The sequence below is a fragment of the Coturnix japonica genome, chromosome 7, assembly GCF_001577835.2.
Source record: "Coturnix japonica isolate 7356 chromosome 7, Coturnix japonica 2.1, whole genome shotgun sequence".
NCBI classification, from domain to species: Eukaryota; Metazoa; Chordata; class Aves; order Galliformes; family Phasianidae; genus Coturnix; species Coturnix japonica.
In genome coordinates this window covers 24,379,022-24,393,300 of record NC_029522.1, presented here as the reverse complement: position 1 = coordinate 24,393,300, position 14,279 = coordinate 24,379,022, and the positions used below count along the sequence as shown (strand labels likewise).

General features: G+C 59.6%; 1 protein-coding gene across 1 annotated transcript; it reads left to right on the top strand.

The window, feature by feature from the left end:
• Nucleotides 1-8,803: 8,803 nt before the first annotated feature.
• Nucleotides 8,804-11,384, top strand: CRYBA2 (crystallin beta A2). The gene is made up of 5 exons (XM_015868849.2): nt 8,804-9,093; nt 9,449-9,618; nt 9,851-9,992; nt 10,812-10,954; nt 11,148-11,384. The coding sequence occupies exons 2-5, from the start codon at nt 9,461-9,463 to the stop codon at nt 11,293-11,295; spliced, it is 591 nt and encodes a 196-aa protein (XP_015724335.1). The 5' UTR covers nt 8,804-9,093; nt 9,449-9,460; the 3' UTR covers nt 11,296-11,384.
• Nucleotides 11,385-14,279: the final 2,895 nt, after the last annotated feature.

Genomic DNA, 14,279 nt, shown 5'->3' with positions numbered 1-14,279 from the left:
CACTGGTGTGCAATTGGTCGTAATCAGCGCATCCGGGTTTAGTAGTGCCCTGGACGAGCACTCTCCTTGTAAATCTACGGGGTTCTCAATGGGGGAACAGGGTGCCGCTGAGCTTCGGCTTCCCGTAATGGTTGTGCCCGTCCTTTCCCACGTGTCACTTTGTCGCAGCCGGGAGGTGGCACTGTTAGTTCTCAGAAAGCCCCGGTGCCGAACTGGAGCCGCTCCTTCTCCCGTCGCAGCCCCCAGGAAAGCCACGCACTGCGGGATGCTTCAGCCCTGCTTGGCAGAAGGCAGATGCCGGCTGTGCCCGGGGCTGCTGCGGCTCTCCCAGAGCTCTGCTCGCTGCAGGAGCCCTGCGTGCGTAACGCGTACTGAGCCCCAGGGCCAAGCTGTTCCTGCTGTCGGAGATACCGCACCTCCAGCTCAGGGAGCGCACCTCCTCCTCCCTCCGCAGCACGTTGGGTGCCAGATCTCCCACGGCAGCTTCTCTGTTTTCCTGAGTGCCACGTCCCTGCTCCCCAGCCAGACAGCAGCAGCTGTTTGGTCCGTTTGTGGTGAATCAGGTACAGGCACCTCATTGGGATCTTCTTAATACAGGTCCCACGCTGGCTTCTCAAAGGGGCAGCATGGGCAGCAGTCTCACAGTCCTCCTGAAGCAGATGGGATCCAGCTGCCTGCAGGGCTGTTTGTTCACCGTGGCTGGGATGCAAGGATGTAGTCAGAGAGAAAGTCTGGCGAACCGTGGGCTCCCTGGTTATCAGGAGTGCTCTGTTGGGAGGCAGTTTGTGCAGCACACAACGGTCCTTTTCTTCTTGGCCGCTTAGCCTGGGAAGAGTGGGATGGCCTTGGGGCAAGTGGGCGACAGAAGCTATCCTGAATCCCATTAAAACATTTAACACCTGCTGAATCGTGCCTTTGTCTGGGAGATAAAGGGAGGGGAACAAAGCGGCTTTTGGTCTTCCTTGCTATGGTGCCTGCCAGGCACGTTTATCCCATTTGCCTGAATCCCACCTTGTGTGACCCCACGTTCATGCAGGGACAGTGCTAGAGCGCAGTCCCCTGTGTCCCCTGCACCTAACATTGAGTATGAGGAACATGGGCAGGTCCTGCCATAAGCAGCCTGCACAGCCAGAGAGAAAAGTGGGCACGATGGTGACAGGTTGACATCTGGACATGAGAATCACAGAAGTCTTTTCCAACTCTAGTGACCCTATGATTCCCACAGCACTTGGCAGAGCAGGGTAGGGACCCTTCACCTCTGCTCTCACATGTTTGAGATACCAGGTTTTGCTGGCTCAGCTTTGGTGTTTGGCAATGGGGACTTTTCGGTCCACAGCGGGGTCAGGTCAGGACACCAAAGGTGGCTCCTGTGGAACAAGAGAGAAGCTGCCATGTAAACCTCTTACTCTGGTGGGAGCCCTGCCCGCTGCCTTTCCCACACCTAGACAAAAGAAGCAAGTAGGCTCCATATGGTGTCAGGAGGAGAGAGAGCATTGCCTCGCCTCTTAGCATCATACCCAGGGCAGTGAGAGTTCTGCATTTCCTTTCCTGGCTAAATTGCTGGGAAAGGGGTAAGGGCCACCAACACCAGTGATCTGGAATTCCTCCAGCTCCTGCCTGTGCCAGGCTGGGCCGGGTAAAGGGCTGGGCAGAGGGCTGGTCTGGCAGCCTGTGGGATCACAGCCCCAGGCAGGAGGGATGGATGGATGAAGCCCTCCTTTCAAATCTGGCTGCCAGGGACAAGGTTCCGAGGATGAAGAGCTGGATGGCAGCGGCTGATAGGGATCTGCTGCTATCCACTTACATGTGGGAATCCATTTACTGCAACCTGCAGGTAAACTCTCGCTACGCAAAGGGACACGGCGGTGGTTTCTAACACGCTGCCAAGAGACAGGGTATCTGTGGGTGTCTGTTGTGGGGGTTAAAGCAGCACCCACAAATGCCCCCATCTGCACAAACAAACAGCCCAGTGCACCCGCACAATGGAGCTTCTCCTTTCACCACAGTTGCACTTCATGCTCTGTTATCCAGGGAGCTGTGAGTGCCAGAGAAACCCAGAACTATCCCGGCTCCTGCTGGCTGAGGGTGAGATCAACAGAGGCTGCTGGGGCTGGAGAGCACACCTATGCTGCTCCTGGCCCCTGTGGGTTCTGTGTAGGGATATCAGTGCAGGTTCCCCACTGGGGATGCCATGCAGGTTGGGTGGATGCAGAAGCTGGTGCAGCTCTGGGATGGAGTGACCCCAGGGTAAGGCACGAGCACAGGGAGGGAATGAAACACATCCTGTTCCCAGCGCTGCACCTCAAGGGCTGACTGCCAGAGGGCGAGCAGAGGTGTTACCGCTGAGCTCTGCCTCCTGTACACACATTGTGTGTAGCCCCATCCCAGGGCAGGATACCCCAACTTCCCCTGCCCCCCCTCTCCCCCCCAGCTCTGCCAGCCTGCACTCCCCTCATCTCCAGCTGCAAAGTGAGCAGGGCAGGTGGGTGGAAAAGTGACAGCTGGTGTTGTTCCAGTGCAGGTTAATGAATGTCTCCTCCTCTCCCCCCTCCACACCTCCTCCTCCCCACCACCCGCCCCAGCACCCAGGCTTCTGGCTCCTATCAGCCCATCAGGCTCCCATTAACAAAGGCAGCCCTGGAGAGTTTGCATAGAGACCTGCTCTGCCTCTAATCGAGGTGGGCTAATCGCCTCCCTTGCCCAGCCTGCCTTCCCTGGGTCAATATTTGCTCTGAGCAAACACAGAGCTGTGACAGGTGTGCTGGGAGAAGGCTCGCCACGGCCAGCCCAGCCCTCTCGCCTGTCTCTGCTCAGCCCCATCTCTCCGGCCCCCCGACCGACGGCCAGCAGCGCTATTTTTATCAGGGCTATAAAAGCCCCATCCTGCCGGCGTCACCCTCATTTTCTGCTTGCCAGCCAGCAGGGGAAGGAGAAGCCGCTCACCTGCGAGCTGCCAGCGTGTCACCGGAGCCAGGTGAGGAGCTGCAGCCCAGCACTGGGCCGGGTGCTGCCTGCCTGGTGAGAGCAGGTGCTGGGCATGGGGTTCTGTCGGAGACAGCAGGGGACAAGCCCAGAGGAACCCTCCAAGGAGAGGAGCTGGGCTCAGGGGCACTCTCCTGGCTGTCCCTTATCTCTTCTCTCCTACCTATATTTTCCATCCCTTTCTGACCCCCTCTCTCCTCCCTTTACTTTCTTCCTTTCTTTTTTTTCTTTCTTTCTGTTTTCCCACTGTCCCTCCCCACCCTACGGTGCCAGCTTAACCCACCCCGCTCTGTTTGGCTTTCCCAGGCAGCAGATGTCAAGCATCCATCCACCTCTTGGACTTTACCCCCCGAGCAGCGGCTGCATTGAGGACACCAGCTCCCAGCCTAGAAGGACTTGGCCGGGGAGGAAGAATGGGGAAGGGGCACTCTGCAGCCTGCAGCACAGAACCTCCCAGCACGGAGCGACTCTGCACTTGCCTGGCGTCGAGCCCCACGTGCAAGACCTGACCTGAACGTTTTGTTCGTTCGGCTCGCGTTAGGCAGGTCCAGCCTGTCTGCAAGCACACGCACCGTGCCAGCCGCACACGGGCACCTGCAGCCCACCAAGAGTGCACTCCTGGCAGGCAACACCTGTACAGGATACACGGGCTGGTTTGCAGCATGATGAGCACACATAGGACGATGTGCTCACAACATACAGTCCTCGCTTGCACGCATGCACAGCATTCAAGCCGTGAATGGAGCTTGCACAAAGCCATCAGCACACAGAACGTGCAAGCTGCACGCGTTCATGGGACCATACACACGTGCAGGACACATGGCACTGATGGCACTCAGCATTGCAGGCAGTGACACGCAGGACACACAGTATGTGTGCCCATGGCACTGTGGCACACAGGCACAGGGCTGGCTGCCCTACAGCAGACAGGTGCAGCCCCAGGTAGGTCTCAGTGGTCTGCTGGCAATGAGCAGAAATGGGGAAGGTCAGCAGGAGCAGGGCAGAGGACTGACTGGGGGGTTGCATCTTTTCATCTGTATATGGTGCTGCTGCTGCAGTCCCTCTGGCCATGTGTTGTGGAAGGATCTTGGGGGGGAACTGGGATTTTCTTCTCCAAGTCAGTACAGAGCCCAGAGCTGCTCCCTACTTCATTCAGACCATACGGAGTCCTGGAGGGATGGGAGATGGGAAAGTGAGGGAGCCCAGGAAAAGGGCAAAACCAGACCTCAGAGCTGTACCTGCGCAGCTCCAGAGGGAACGGGAGCAATTGAGTGCTCAGAGATGCCATGATTCCTGCTGCTTCCCCCAGCCCCATGCATATGGGCTCAGCACTCCATGCTCCAGCACAGGTCAGCTACACCCCTGCACTGGATGGAGCAAAGGCACATACTGGGCTTCCTGAGTGAGCTTGGAAAGTTTCCAGCACGTGGTGTGGGGAAGAACCAAAATCACAAAGAGCCCCCCTGGAGCCAAGTGCCCACCCTGGCCTGGGGACAGCTGCACTCAGTGTGTGACACTACACAGAGCATGGCCAGCACAACCCTGCAACCCTGCACTCTGTCTGTTGCTGCCAAACATGGCCCAGTTGAAAAGCCAAGAAAGCACAACACACCCCCCGATGCACACAGTCCCTTGCAACCACCTAACTCAGGATCAAACAGAGTGTGATTAATGGCACTGAGCAAAGCCAGACCCTGCTGCCTGCACGCTCCAGCCACCGCACGTCCCCTGGTGCAGATGCTATCTGGCACAGTGGGACACTGCAGGCACTGGGGATGCTCACCCCGGAGTCTCCATGTACCATAGGGACACGTGATCCCTTAGCACAGCCTGAGGCTATTTGAGCCGATGACACCCTCCTTGCACTCTGCAGGTAGCTCAGGTGCTACAAAAAGCCTATTGGTTCTGTCCCAGCAAGAGCTGGAGGCAGACCTTGTGCACATGTCCCACTGGGAAAAGGGGACACCTGCAGCATCAGCAGGAGCAGCACCCAGATGAGCCCTGGGATGAGCTGCTCCCTGAGCCCCACAGAGCAGGGATCTCTGTGCTGTCACCTTGGCTCTATGTGAATAAAGCAGCTCAAGCTGCTCATGCTCTGTGCCCAGCTCCATGCCCAGCAATGGTGAATCAGGCTGACAGGGGACAAAGCACAAGGGTCCAGTGACACCACCACTGTCCCATAGCTCTGTTTGCATCACGCTGGGCTCTTGAGGCCCTGTGCTGGGGATTTGCATGGTGCAGCTTCGCACAGGGCCAATTTGCATGGGGAGGGCAGGGTGCAGGGGGAGTGCTGGGGAGCAATGTGTGCCCCAGCGTGCATTTGCATACAGGTGTGTTTGCATTCAGGTGTGTGCATATATGCACTCATGTGCATTTGCATATGTATGAGCACATGCACAGCTCACTGTGTGTGTGTGTATGCATTCCTGCTGACCTAAAGCTGTGGACCTGGTGATTTCCCTGCCATGCTCACTGCTTCAAGTGCACATTGTGCAGGTGTGGATGTGCACTGCTGCTGTCTCCCCATGGGGTTCTGCCAGCACACTATGTGTCCTGCCCAGCCCGGATGCTTTGTGCCATCCCAGGGCGGGCACAACTTTGCTGCAGGATGTGGCAGCTGGCTGCTGCCCTCTGCATGCCAATGTAACAAAGGGGGACAGCCCAAGGACCTGCTGCTTTGTACAGAGCCATCAGGGCTGTGTGGTTCTGCCATACCTGGAGGAGACACTGGGGCTGAGCAGGGGCTCCCTGACCCACAGAGGTCACCATGCCCCTGAGCTGGCACTGCTGCAGGTACCCAACCAGCTGGCACGAGGGCTGGGCTAAGAAGGCTGAGGCTGTTGTGTCCCTGAGGTTGGGTTAATGTGGGAGGTGGGCACCAAGGAAACCAGCACCTTCCTCCAGGACACAAAACTATGGGGAGCCCCAGGGGTTCCAGGCTGGGGACATATGGGGCAGCAGGCAGGAGGCTGATATCAGCAGGCTCTGCTTCAGGTCAGGCTCTGGACCTTAGGACCACCAGTTCTCCCACCCAATGCATGGCATCCCCATGCAGGCAGGGTGGGATAGACCTGGGCAACTCCTGAGGCTGGGAGGGACCCATCACCCTTTTGGAGCTCACCTGTTGGTCGTAGTCATGCTACCACAGGGCAGAGCTGGTGCAGAGATGCAGCACTTGCCACCTGCTCACACCCAGGCTGTAATCCACAGGCAGGAGGCGAGCAGCTGGCGGAGCCTCCCTGACCTTCAGGTGGGATTAGTCCCCATGGGAACAGCGGGGAGCAGGCAGGTGAGGCCACAGCTCCTGCAGCAGCGTGGGGACCCAGGAAGGCTGAAGGGTGACCGGACATGCCCCTGAATGGGCACAGCCAGCTGCACTCCTCTTATTGGGGTCCATCCCCAGCACCGTGTGCACCCTAACTATTGGGGTCCATCTCCCTTTTTGTATTCACCCTAAGACCCGTTCCACACTCAGAGCACTGCAGAGGAGCTGGGGCACACACAGTGACCAGCATAACCTGGCAGCGCTCTGGGGACCCCAGTATCTTGGGGCAGTGTGTGTGGGAGCTGCGTGTGGGAGCTAATCCCAGCAACATCTGCCAAGCTGCTTGCCATGTTTCCAGCTGTGGGCAGGGAGCAGGATGGCTGCACAGGGAACACATGTGTGTGAGAGCTCCTGCTGACAAGGGAGCCTGCAGCACCCATTGGCCTGCCAGGTGTGTGCTGGCACAGGTGCCATCCACAGCCAGCAAGGAGCGGAGAGGTGACGAGTTACACTGAGGCATAATGAGACTCAGTCTCATGAGTCTGGGTGTCTTTGGACCTTGATTGGAGTTTACCCATCCTCCTTGTTCGGGGAGATGCTTGAGGACAGCAGGGCATTATATGCATCCTTCCCTGAGAAATAAGTCTGTGGGAAAACATGAGGAAGAAGGAGTAGGGAGGCTGGCTGGGCAGATGATATGTTGCCCCTGATCTCATCAGCCATCCCCTGCAAATAAAAGCCACCTGTTTCAGCCCTGGCAGCAGGAAGCCATCTCCAGAACAAACAGAGCGCCAGGCAACTGGGAGAAAGGCAAACAGGGGCTGGCACCAGCTCCATCTGCTCCCTCCCAGCCCCAGTCCTGGACCTCCGGCCCCAGGGGTGACAGCACAGCCCCCAGCAGTGCTGGGGCAATGAGGAGCCTGGGCGGGTTTTGCTGGTCCACCAGCCTGGGTGCTTAAAATAACGGTGGGAAAGGCAGCGTGCTGCCATGAGCCCCAGATGTGTGCCAGATGAGGCAGATACCCAGTCAGAGCCATGTCCCCTCCCTCCCTCCCTCCCTCGGTAGGAAGCCAGCACAGGGCACAGGCTGTGCCCACATGGATGGGGAGCACAGCGGGGGAGCGACCCCGTGCTGGGGCTGGTCCAGAGAAACCTGATCTGTTTTGCTCCTGCAGGGAACAGGATGAGCCGGGAGGGACACGGGGCCCTTATTAAATTAGCCTATGCAGCAGGCCCTGGGCGAATGTTCAGCAGCTCGCAGAACCAATATTAGCAGCTGCCCTTGAGCAGGCTCACTGCCTGCCCCCGCCTGCCTCCCCCTGCCCGTGTTCCCATCCCAGTAGATGTTGCAGGTGATCAAACAATGTGTGGGGATGCTGGTGGCAGGGACTGCCAAGGGCCACTGGAGATGCCTAGAGTGGGTCAGATGGTGTCAGTACCCTGGGGTGCAATGGGGAAGGGCTCTGACCATGGGGACCCTCTCAATCTGCTGTTTCCATCTGGGGCTTCCATATGGCTTCTGTAGTGTGCCAGAATGCGGGATGGGGCAGAGAAGCAGGGACGTGGCACAGCCTCTACCTGGGGGTCAGCTTCTTCCCAGTTCCCTCCTGCTCCCCCTGGGTGCTTTTGTCACAGATTGCACCAGGCTTCCTCTTAGGGCTGCATGCCTGGAACATCACATCAGTACTCAACACATCCTATAGCATAACAGCCATTACCCCACACTCCCCATTCCATATGGGATGTTCAGCCTGCATTCCATACACTCCAATGCAGGGGCAGCAGGGATTCCATCATAAACCCCACATCACTCCATAGCCCCAGGCTGTTCTACGATCCCATCCCAAACAACAAGTGCTCCACACCTCCGCTCTGCATCCTGATGCACAGTGATGGGGCTGCCCAAACACATGCTCAGACACTTCGAGGATTGTCCCCAGGCCACCCTAAGCAAGTGGGGCAGTGTCACCCCACTGTGCCCTGCGTACTCAGCGGTGCTTTATGCGCCCCAAAGGACCGCTGTATAGCGCTGACGCTGGGCAGGAGCCGGATTCAAGCGCTGCCAGGCTGCACCCTCTGCTGGGACCTGGAGGCATCGGCACCGCACGATGGGGACAAACGCTGCCCACGCTCCACGAGGCGGCCGCAGGGGACCCGCGGGTGCTCCGCACTGCGGAACGGAGCTGCCGGCCGATGGACGGAGGAGGACTCGGAGGGGGGACAATAAAGGCATGTTGGGTGCTGTCACCCCTCAGATCCCAGTCCTCGCCCAGAGAGGCAGGGATGCTGCAAGAACAGGGCCACTGGGAGCCCCCTTGTTGTCCACATCCAGCTTCTCCCAGTACGGAAGGCCCTTTGCCAGGCTGGGGCCACTGCAAGCAAACAGCACGGAGCACCGTGCGGACATCAGCTGGGGGTGCTGCCCTTCTCCCCAGACGGCTGAGCCACGGCCATGCCAACGCCGCTTCTGCCCGCCGCCACCATCCCTGGCACAGGCTGCGAGTGCCCTGGGAAAGGCAGTGCCCCTAATCCCAGGCCAAGCAGGGACATTGTCCGGGGGCAGAAAGCAAAGCGACGCGTCAGGCCCTTTGCCCATTGTGCCCTGAGCCCCTGTGCAAACACAGCCCAGCATTTTCTTTGTCAGCGGCAGGGGGTGCGGGGGGGCCGCTCTCGCCACACTGCCTGAGTGGAATGGACAGCGGCAGCCTGCCCGGTGGGTGCCCCGGCCCCCGCGCTGACACAGCGCATAGAGCCCCCGGCACAGCCCTGCTTCGCTGCCCGCCTATATAGGACTGGGGAAAGCCAGCACCGGCACCACCACCTTCGCCTCTGTGCCCTGCGACCAAGTAAGTACCAGGCTGTGAGCCCCCGATCCCCGATGCACCACTGCTGCCTTTGCCCCTCGCGTGAAACCCCCATGTATAGACCACAGGAGGGTGTGGGGATCATCCTTGCTAGAGATGTGCCACCCCACACGGGTCCAACAGGAACCCAGACCCTTCAGCAAGCTGGGCAAGGGGCTTGGGAGCAGCCCCACAAGATGGGCTTATCACAAAGAGGGAGAGGGCATTACAACTGGAGGGGTCTTGAGACCCCATAGCAGTGAGGGAAAGGGATGGGAGGTGTCTCCTGACCAGTCTGGAAGGGGCCGGTGACACGGGATGGGGTGACACCCAGGTGACACAGGGGCTCTGCCCACAGCTGAGCTCCCGCATGACCAGCGAAGCCATGGACACTCTGGGGCAGTACAAGATCACGGTGTGGGAGGAGGAAAGCTTCCAGGGCAAGCGCTGTGAGTTCCTCATGGAGTGCCCCAGCATCATGGAGCGCGGCTTCCGCAAGATCCGCTCCATCAAGGTGGAATCCGGCCCGTAAGTGCCCCCCAGAGCCCTCCCCATCACCCCCTTCCCACAGGCTGCCTGAGAGATGCGACACCCAGGTCCATCCCCTCCTCCCTTGCATGGTGTCTCAGTTTCCCTGTCTGCAAAGCGGGGAGAGAAGCCCTGCAAAGCCGAGGTGTTGGTGGGGAGAGGCTCTGCCTGCAGAAGGGATGTTTGATCCTGGCAAGGACTTGGACCCTGAGTACCCCCTCCTCTCCCACAGCTGGGTGGGCTTTGAGTACCCCGAGTACCAGGGGCAGCAGTTCATCTTGGAGAAGGGCGACTATCCACGGTGGGAGGCCTGGAGTGGGAACAGCGGGTACCGCACCGAGCATCTCCTTTCCTTCCGACCCGTCAAGTGTGCGGTGAGTTGTGGGGATGGATGTTTGGGCCAGCAAGGAACAGCAGGGATGGTAGGTGGATGTAGGATGGATGAGTGGATTGGTTCTGGGGGGATGTAGGATGGAGGGGTGGCTCTCACCTCCCTGTAGTCATCCTGGGGTGACTAGCCCCATTTAGCCCTAAACACTGCCCCAACTCCTGCTCTGTGTATTGCAGAGCCACCCCCAGCCGGGGAACCCCAGGACTTGTCCCATTAGCCTGGGGTAGGGGAGCAGACTCAGGGAGATGCTCAGGAGTAAGGTTCATCCCCTCCCTGCCAGTACCCAGCCCCAGCGCAGCCGCAGCCACTATCAGTCCATCGCAGGGCTGCGGGTGCTCGCAGTGCCGGCACGTCTGTGCCTCCATGTGCCCCCCCCCAACTTTTAATAATCACCAGGCAGATATGCTTGGGCTTTAATAAAGAGGACGCGATAAGATCGCTCCTCGCTGGCAGGACCGCTCCACGGTGCAGATGGATGTGCATGGGGGGCTGGGCATGGAGGGGGGGACAGTGCCGCATCGCTGTGTCCCAGATATTAACCCCTTGGTGCCCAGCACCCAACTGAGCCCCACGGAGATGGAGGGGCACTTCCAGCAGCCCACCTTGCCCTGCAGCCTCAGGAAGGGTGAGGATGCTGAGTATGGGAACCACAGGGACACGAGAGCAGCATCCTCTGATCAGCCCCGGTGAGGCTGAAGGATACTTCATGGCTCACAGCCCTGCACCAAAGGAGGGCGTGCCCCCCCCAATGCCACATCCCCTTCCCATGCTGGCTGCTGACCCCGGTCCACTCATCCCACAGAACCACAATGACAGCAAGGTCATCCTGTACGAGGCGGAGAACTTCCAGGGGCACAAGTTTGAGCTGAGCGACGACTACCCCTCGCTGCAGGCCATGGGCTGGGGCAACAAGGAGGTGGCATCCATCAAAGTGAACGCTGGAGCGTGAGTCCCACTACCTGGGGGTGGCAGAGGCACGAAATGGGTATTGTGGGACACTTCCAGCCCAAAGGGTAGGGAACCCCAAAATGTAGAGGTATCCTTCCCTTGGAGATCTGTGCCATGCTCACCATGGGGCCGACAGAAGGAGAGGATGGGAAGCAGGGGTTTGGGCTCTGAGCTAGAGGTGTCCCTGCAGGTGGGTGGCATACCAGTACCCAGGATACCGGGGCTACCAGTATGTGCTGGAGCGGGACAGACAGAACGGCGAGTTCAAGAAGTACAGCGAATACAGCAGCCAGGCCCACACCAACCAGATCCAATCCATCCGCCGCATCCAGCACTGAACGGGGGCAAAGCACGTCCCCTCGCAGCCTGCAGGCTGCCATGCCATAGACCTGTACCTGGTAGCAAATAAAGGCATTTGTCAAAAAAATGAGTGCTCCCCTCTCCGCTCTGCCACGGGGCAAGGCACCTGCCATAGCCCCACTGTTTCCCAGTATCATCCAGCCCTAAGTCCTGGCTGGGGTTTCCCATTCCTCCTCCCCCCCCCCTAAGCTTGGCCACGCCATCACATCCGTGCCAGCATCCGGCTCCGGCTCCGCCTGGGCACACCGTGAGCCCCACCCTGCCTTCTCTTCCTGCACCCTTTCCCAGCCTCCTCATCCTCCTGCATCCTGCTCCGGCACCCCCAGCTCTCCTGGGGGCATGTTGAGTTGCTCCCTGTTTGGGGGACAGGCTGAGGTGCTCCCTACCTGCGCAATGTCCACTGCAAAGCCTCAGATGGTGGAGCGCTGGGTGCTGGGTCTCCAGTGCAGCTGGCCTTGGGGCTGGGGGGGCGGTGAGGGGTTCTGGAATGGGGCTACACCTGTCTGTGTGCAAAACCTGCACCTAAAAGCCCCAGCCCTGAGCTGTGTGTGTGCACATGTGCACTGAACATGAGCTCTCACCCAAGTGTGCGCATACAAACCTTACAATTCCACGCTCCTCTCGTTCCACAGCAGTGCGACCCACGCAAATACCCCCTTGCACCCATGTCACGCTCCCAGTGTCACGCTGCAGGGCGTCCCCACTGAGCCTCTCCCAGCCCCCTTTTGTCCCCACCCCACCACGGCCCCACGGCCGCCCGGCCTCGCCCCCTGCACAAACACATTCCTGCACAGCGGCCGGGCTGCAGGGAGCCCAAGGCCACGTCAGCTCACCGCTCTGTTCCACGCCACCCGCCTGCAGGTGAAGACCTCCTGGGCACCGACCCACAGGGCTGTATTAGGGGGAACTGCGGGGTCACAGAAGATGTGGGGGCTGCTCTGCCCTAACCTGAAGGGGTGAGATTGCTGGATTGGGGGTGGGGGGTGAGCCATCTGCTGCTGCCAGCGGGGTGCTCCAGGGGTTCTGGACACCTCACTGAATACCCTATGGACTTGAGCTCTTATCTCCTCCAGACTCGATCCCCTGTCCCCTGATTGCCCCATGAACTTGGGCCCCATTACCCGTATTTCTCCTCATCCCATGGGTCTGTCCCAGCTCTCCTTTGTTCCTGCTCCTTGGGTCCCCAAAGCCTGCCATCCCTTGGCTTCCCTGTAGGCACAGAGCTCCCCAAACACTGGCATCCCACTCCCCCTGCCCCTCTGCACCTCTCAGATTTCTCCAGTTCCATCACACACTCGCTATCTTCCTCCATCCCTCCTGCCTTCCCCCACACCTCCAGCTCCCACAACCCTAACTCTGCCTGCCACATGCCCTGTGTGATGCAGGTTCATGGCTGCAGGACCTTCACCACCTGTGAGGCTGCCAGGAGAGAGGGGCTCATGTCTCTTCCCCAACCCTGCTGTGTCCCGGGCTTGTTTTCCGTTGCCTGCGGTGTGTTGTAGTGACTCAGGCAGCGAAAGCAAGTCTGGGAGGCTGTGGAGAGGCTGCAGGGCAGGCAGAGGGGCTGTGGTGGGCTGGGGGAACAAACAAAGGTGTTTGGGGATTGGATGTACTTTTTAAGAGCTGTTGCATCCTAGTGGCTCCCTCAGGCTGGAGGAGTTTGGTGGGTTGTGTGGTGGGTTATGCTCTTGTCACTGATGGAGGTGAGCAATGAGGGCAGAGAGTGGGGGCTGGCTGAGAACCCACAGAACCCCTATTTCAGCCTGTGGTTTGGGCACCCCCAGCCAGGAGGAGCTGACTACCAGCTGATGTCCCAGCCCACACCCACCCTCCCCCATGGGCTGCATGGCTGGGCTGTGGTGTCTCCTCCTAAATGGCACATTTGGGCTGCAGGATGAATGAAAACCACAGGTTTGGCACCAACACATCCTGGTTTCCATTGGATTCACACCTCGTGATGAAGAAATGTCGCTGAGTCCAGAGTGAGAGCTTTAATAGACATCAGTGGGACAGCAGAGGAGAGGTTTGTGGCAGATGAGCAGCTCGCTCAGTGTCTGTGCAGTGTTGGGGCAGGATGGATGGCAGCACTTCTGGATTTGTTGGGAAGGAAGGTCCATTCTCGGCTGTGGGGACAGAGGTGGCACTTGGATGCAGCACCTGTGGCTGTGGGTGATGGGGCCGATCTGCCCACAGGAGTCCTTTGGGATCGAGGTTGCCCCTGCTCCTTCTCATCTTTCAGCCGTTTCCTTCCTTGCCCTGAATCACCCTCCTGTCTTCACAATGCTTGCAGAGACTGGAGGCACCTGGAACACCTCTCTCCCAGTGCCAAACTGGGCAGCACCAGCTCTGGGATTCAGTAGCCGGCAGAGCCTCCCACAGGCTGATGGAGATACGGCCGTGCAGGTGTGGGTGTCACAGAGCCCCCCAGTTGCACAGACGTTAATGATGATGAGAACTGATCCGTGCAGCAGGGACTGCATAACGGGACACCAGGGGAGCGCCAGAGCCAAACCACATCCCAGTGCCCTGAGCGCCTGGCACTGAGCTCATCCTCCCCCGAGCTCTGGGATCCCCCCAGTTGCACAGGGGACACGGTGGGACCCCGCTTTTACCCACACCGCGGGGGCACGGGGTGCTGGGGAGGGCAGTGCCGGGGCACGGGGCAGTGGACCATGCCGAGCAGGGTGATGCAGGGGCAGGGCAGCGTGCAGCCAGGAGAACCCAGAGGGGGGGGGCCGTGGCCCGGCGGTCTCCAGGCAGTGTCCGAGCTCTGCTCGCAGCCGGGATGGCAGCGCCGTGTTTGCGAAGAGTTAAGGAGGCGGAAGAGGCAGGAAACGGCCCGAGCCTCTCTCCATAGAAACCCGCGGCCGTGATTAAAGTCTGATGCGGGCCCGATAGCGGGCTGGGTTGGGGGGGAGCGGTGGGGGTGGGGGGACAGCGCCCGCTTTAATTACAGCGGAGG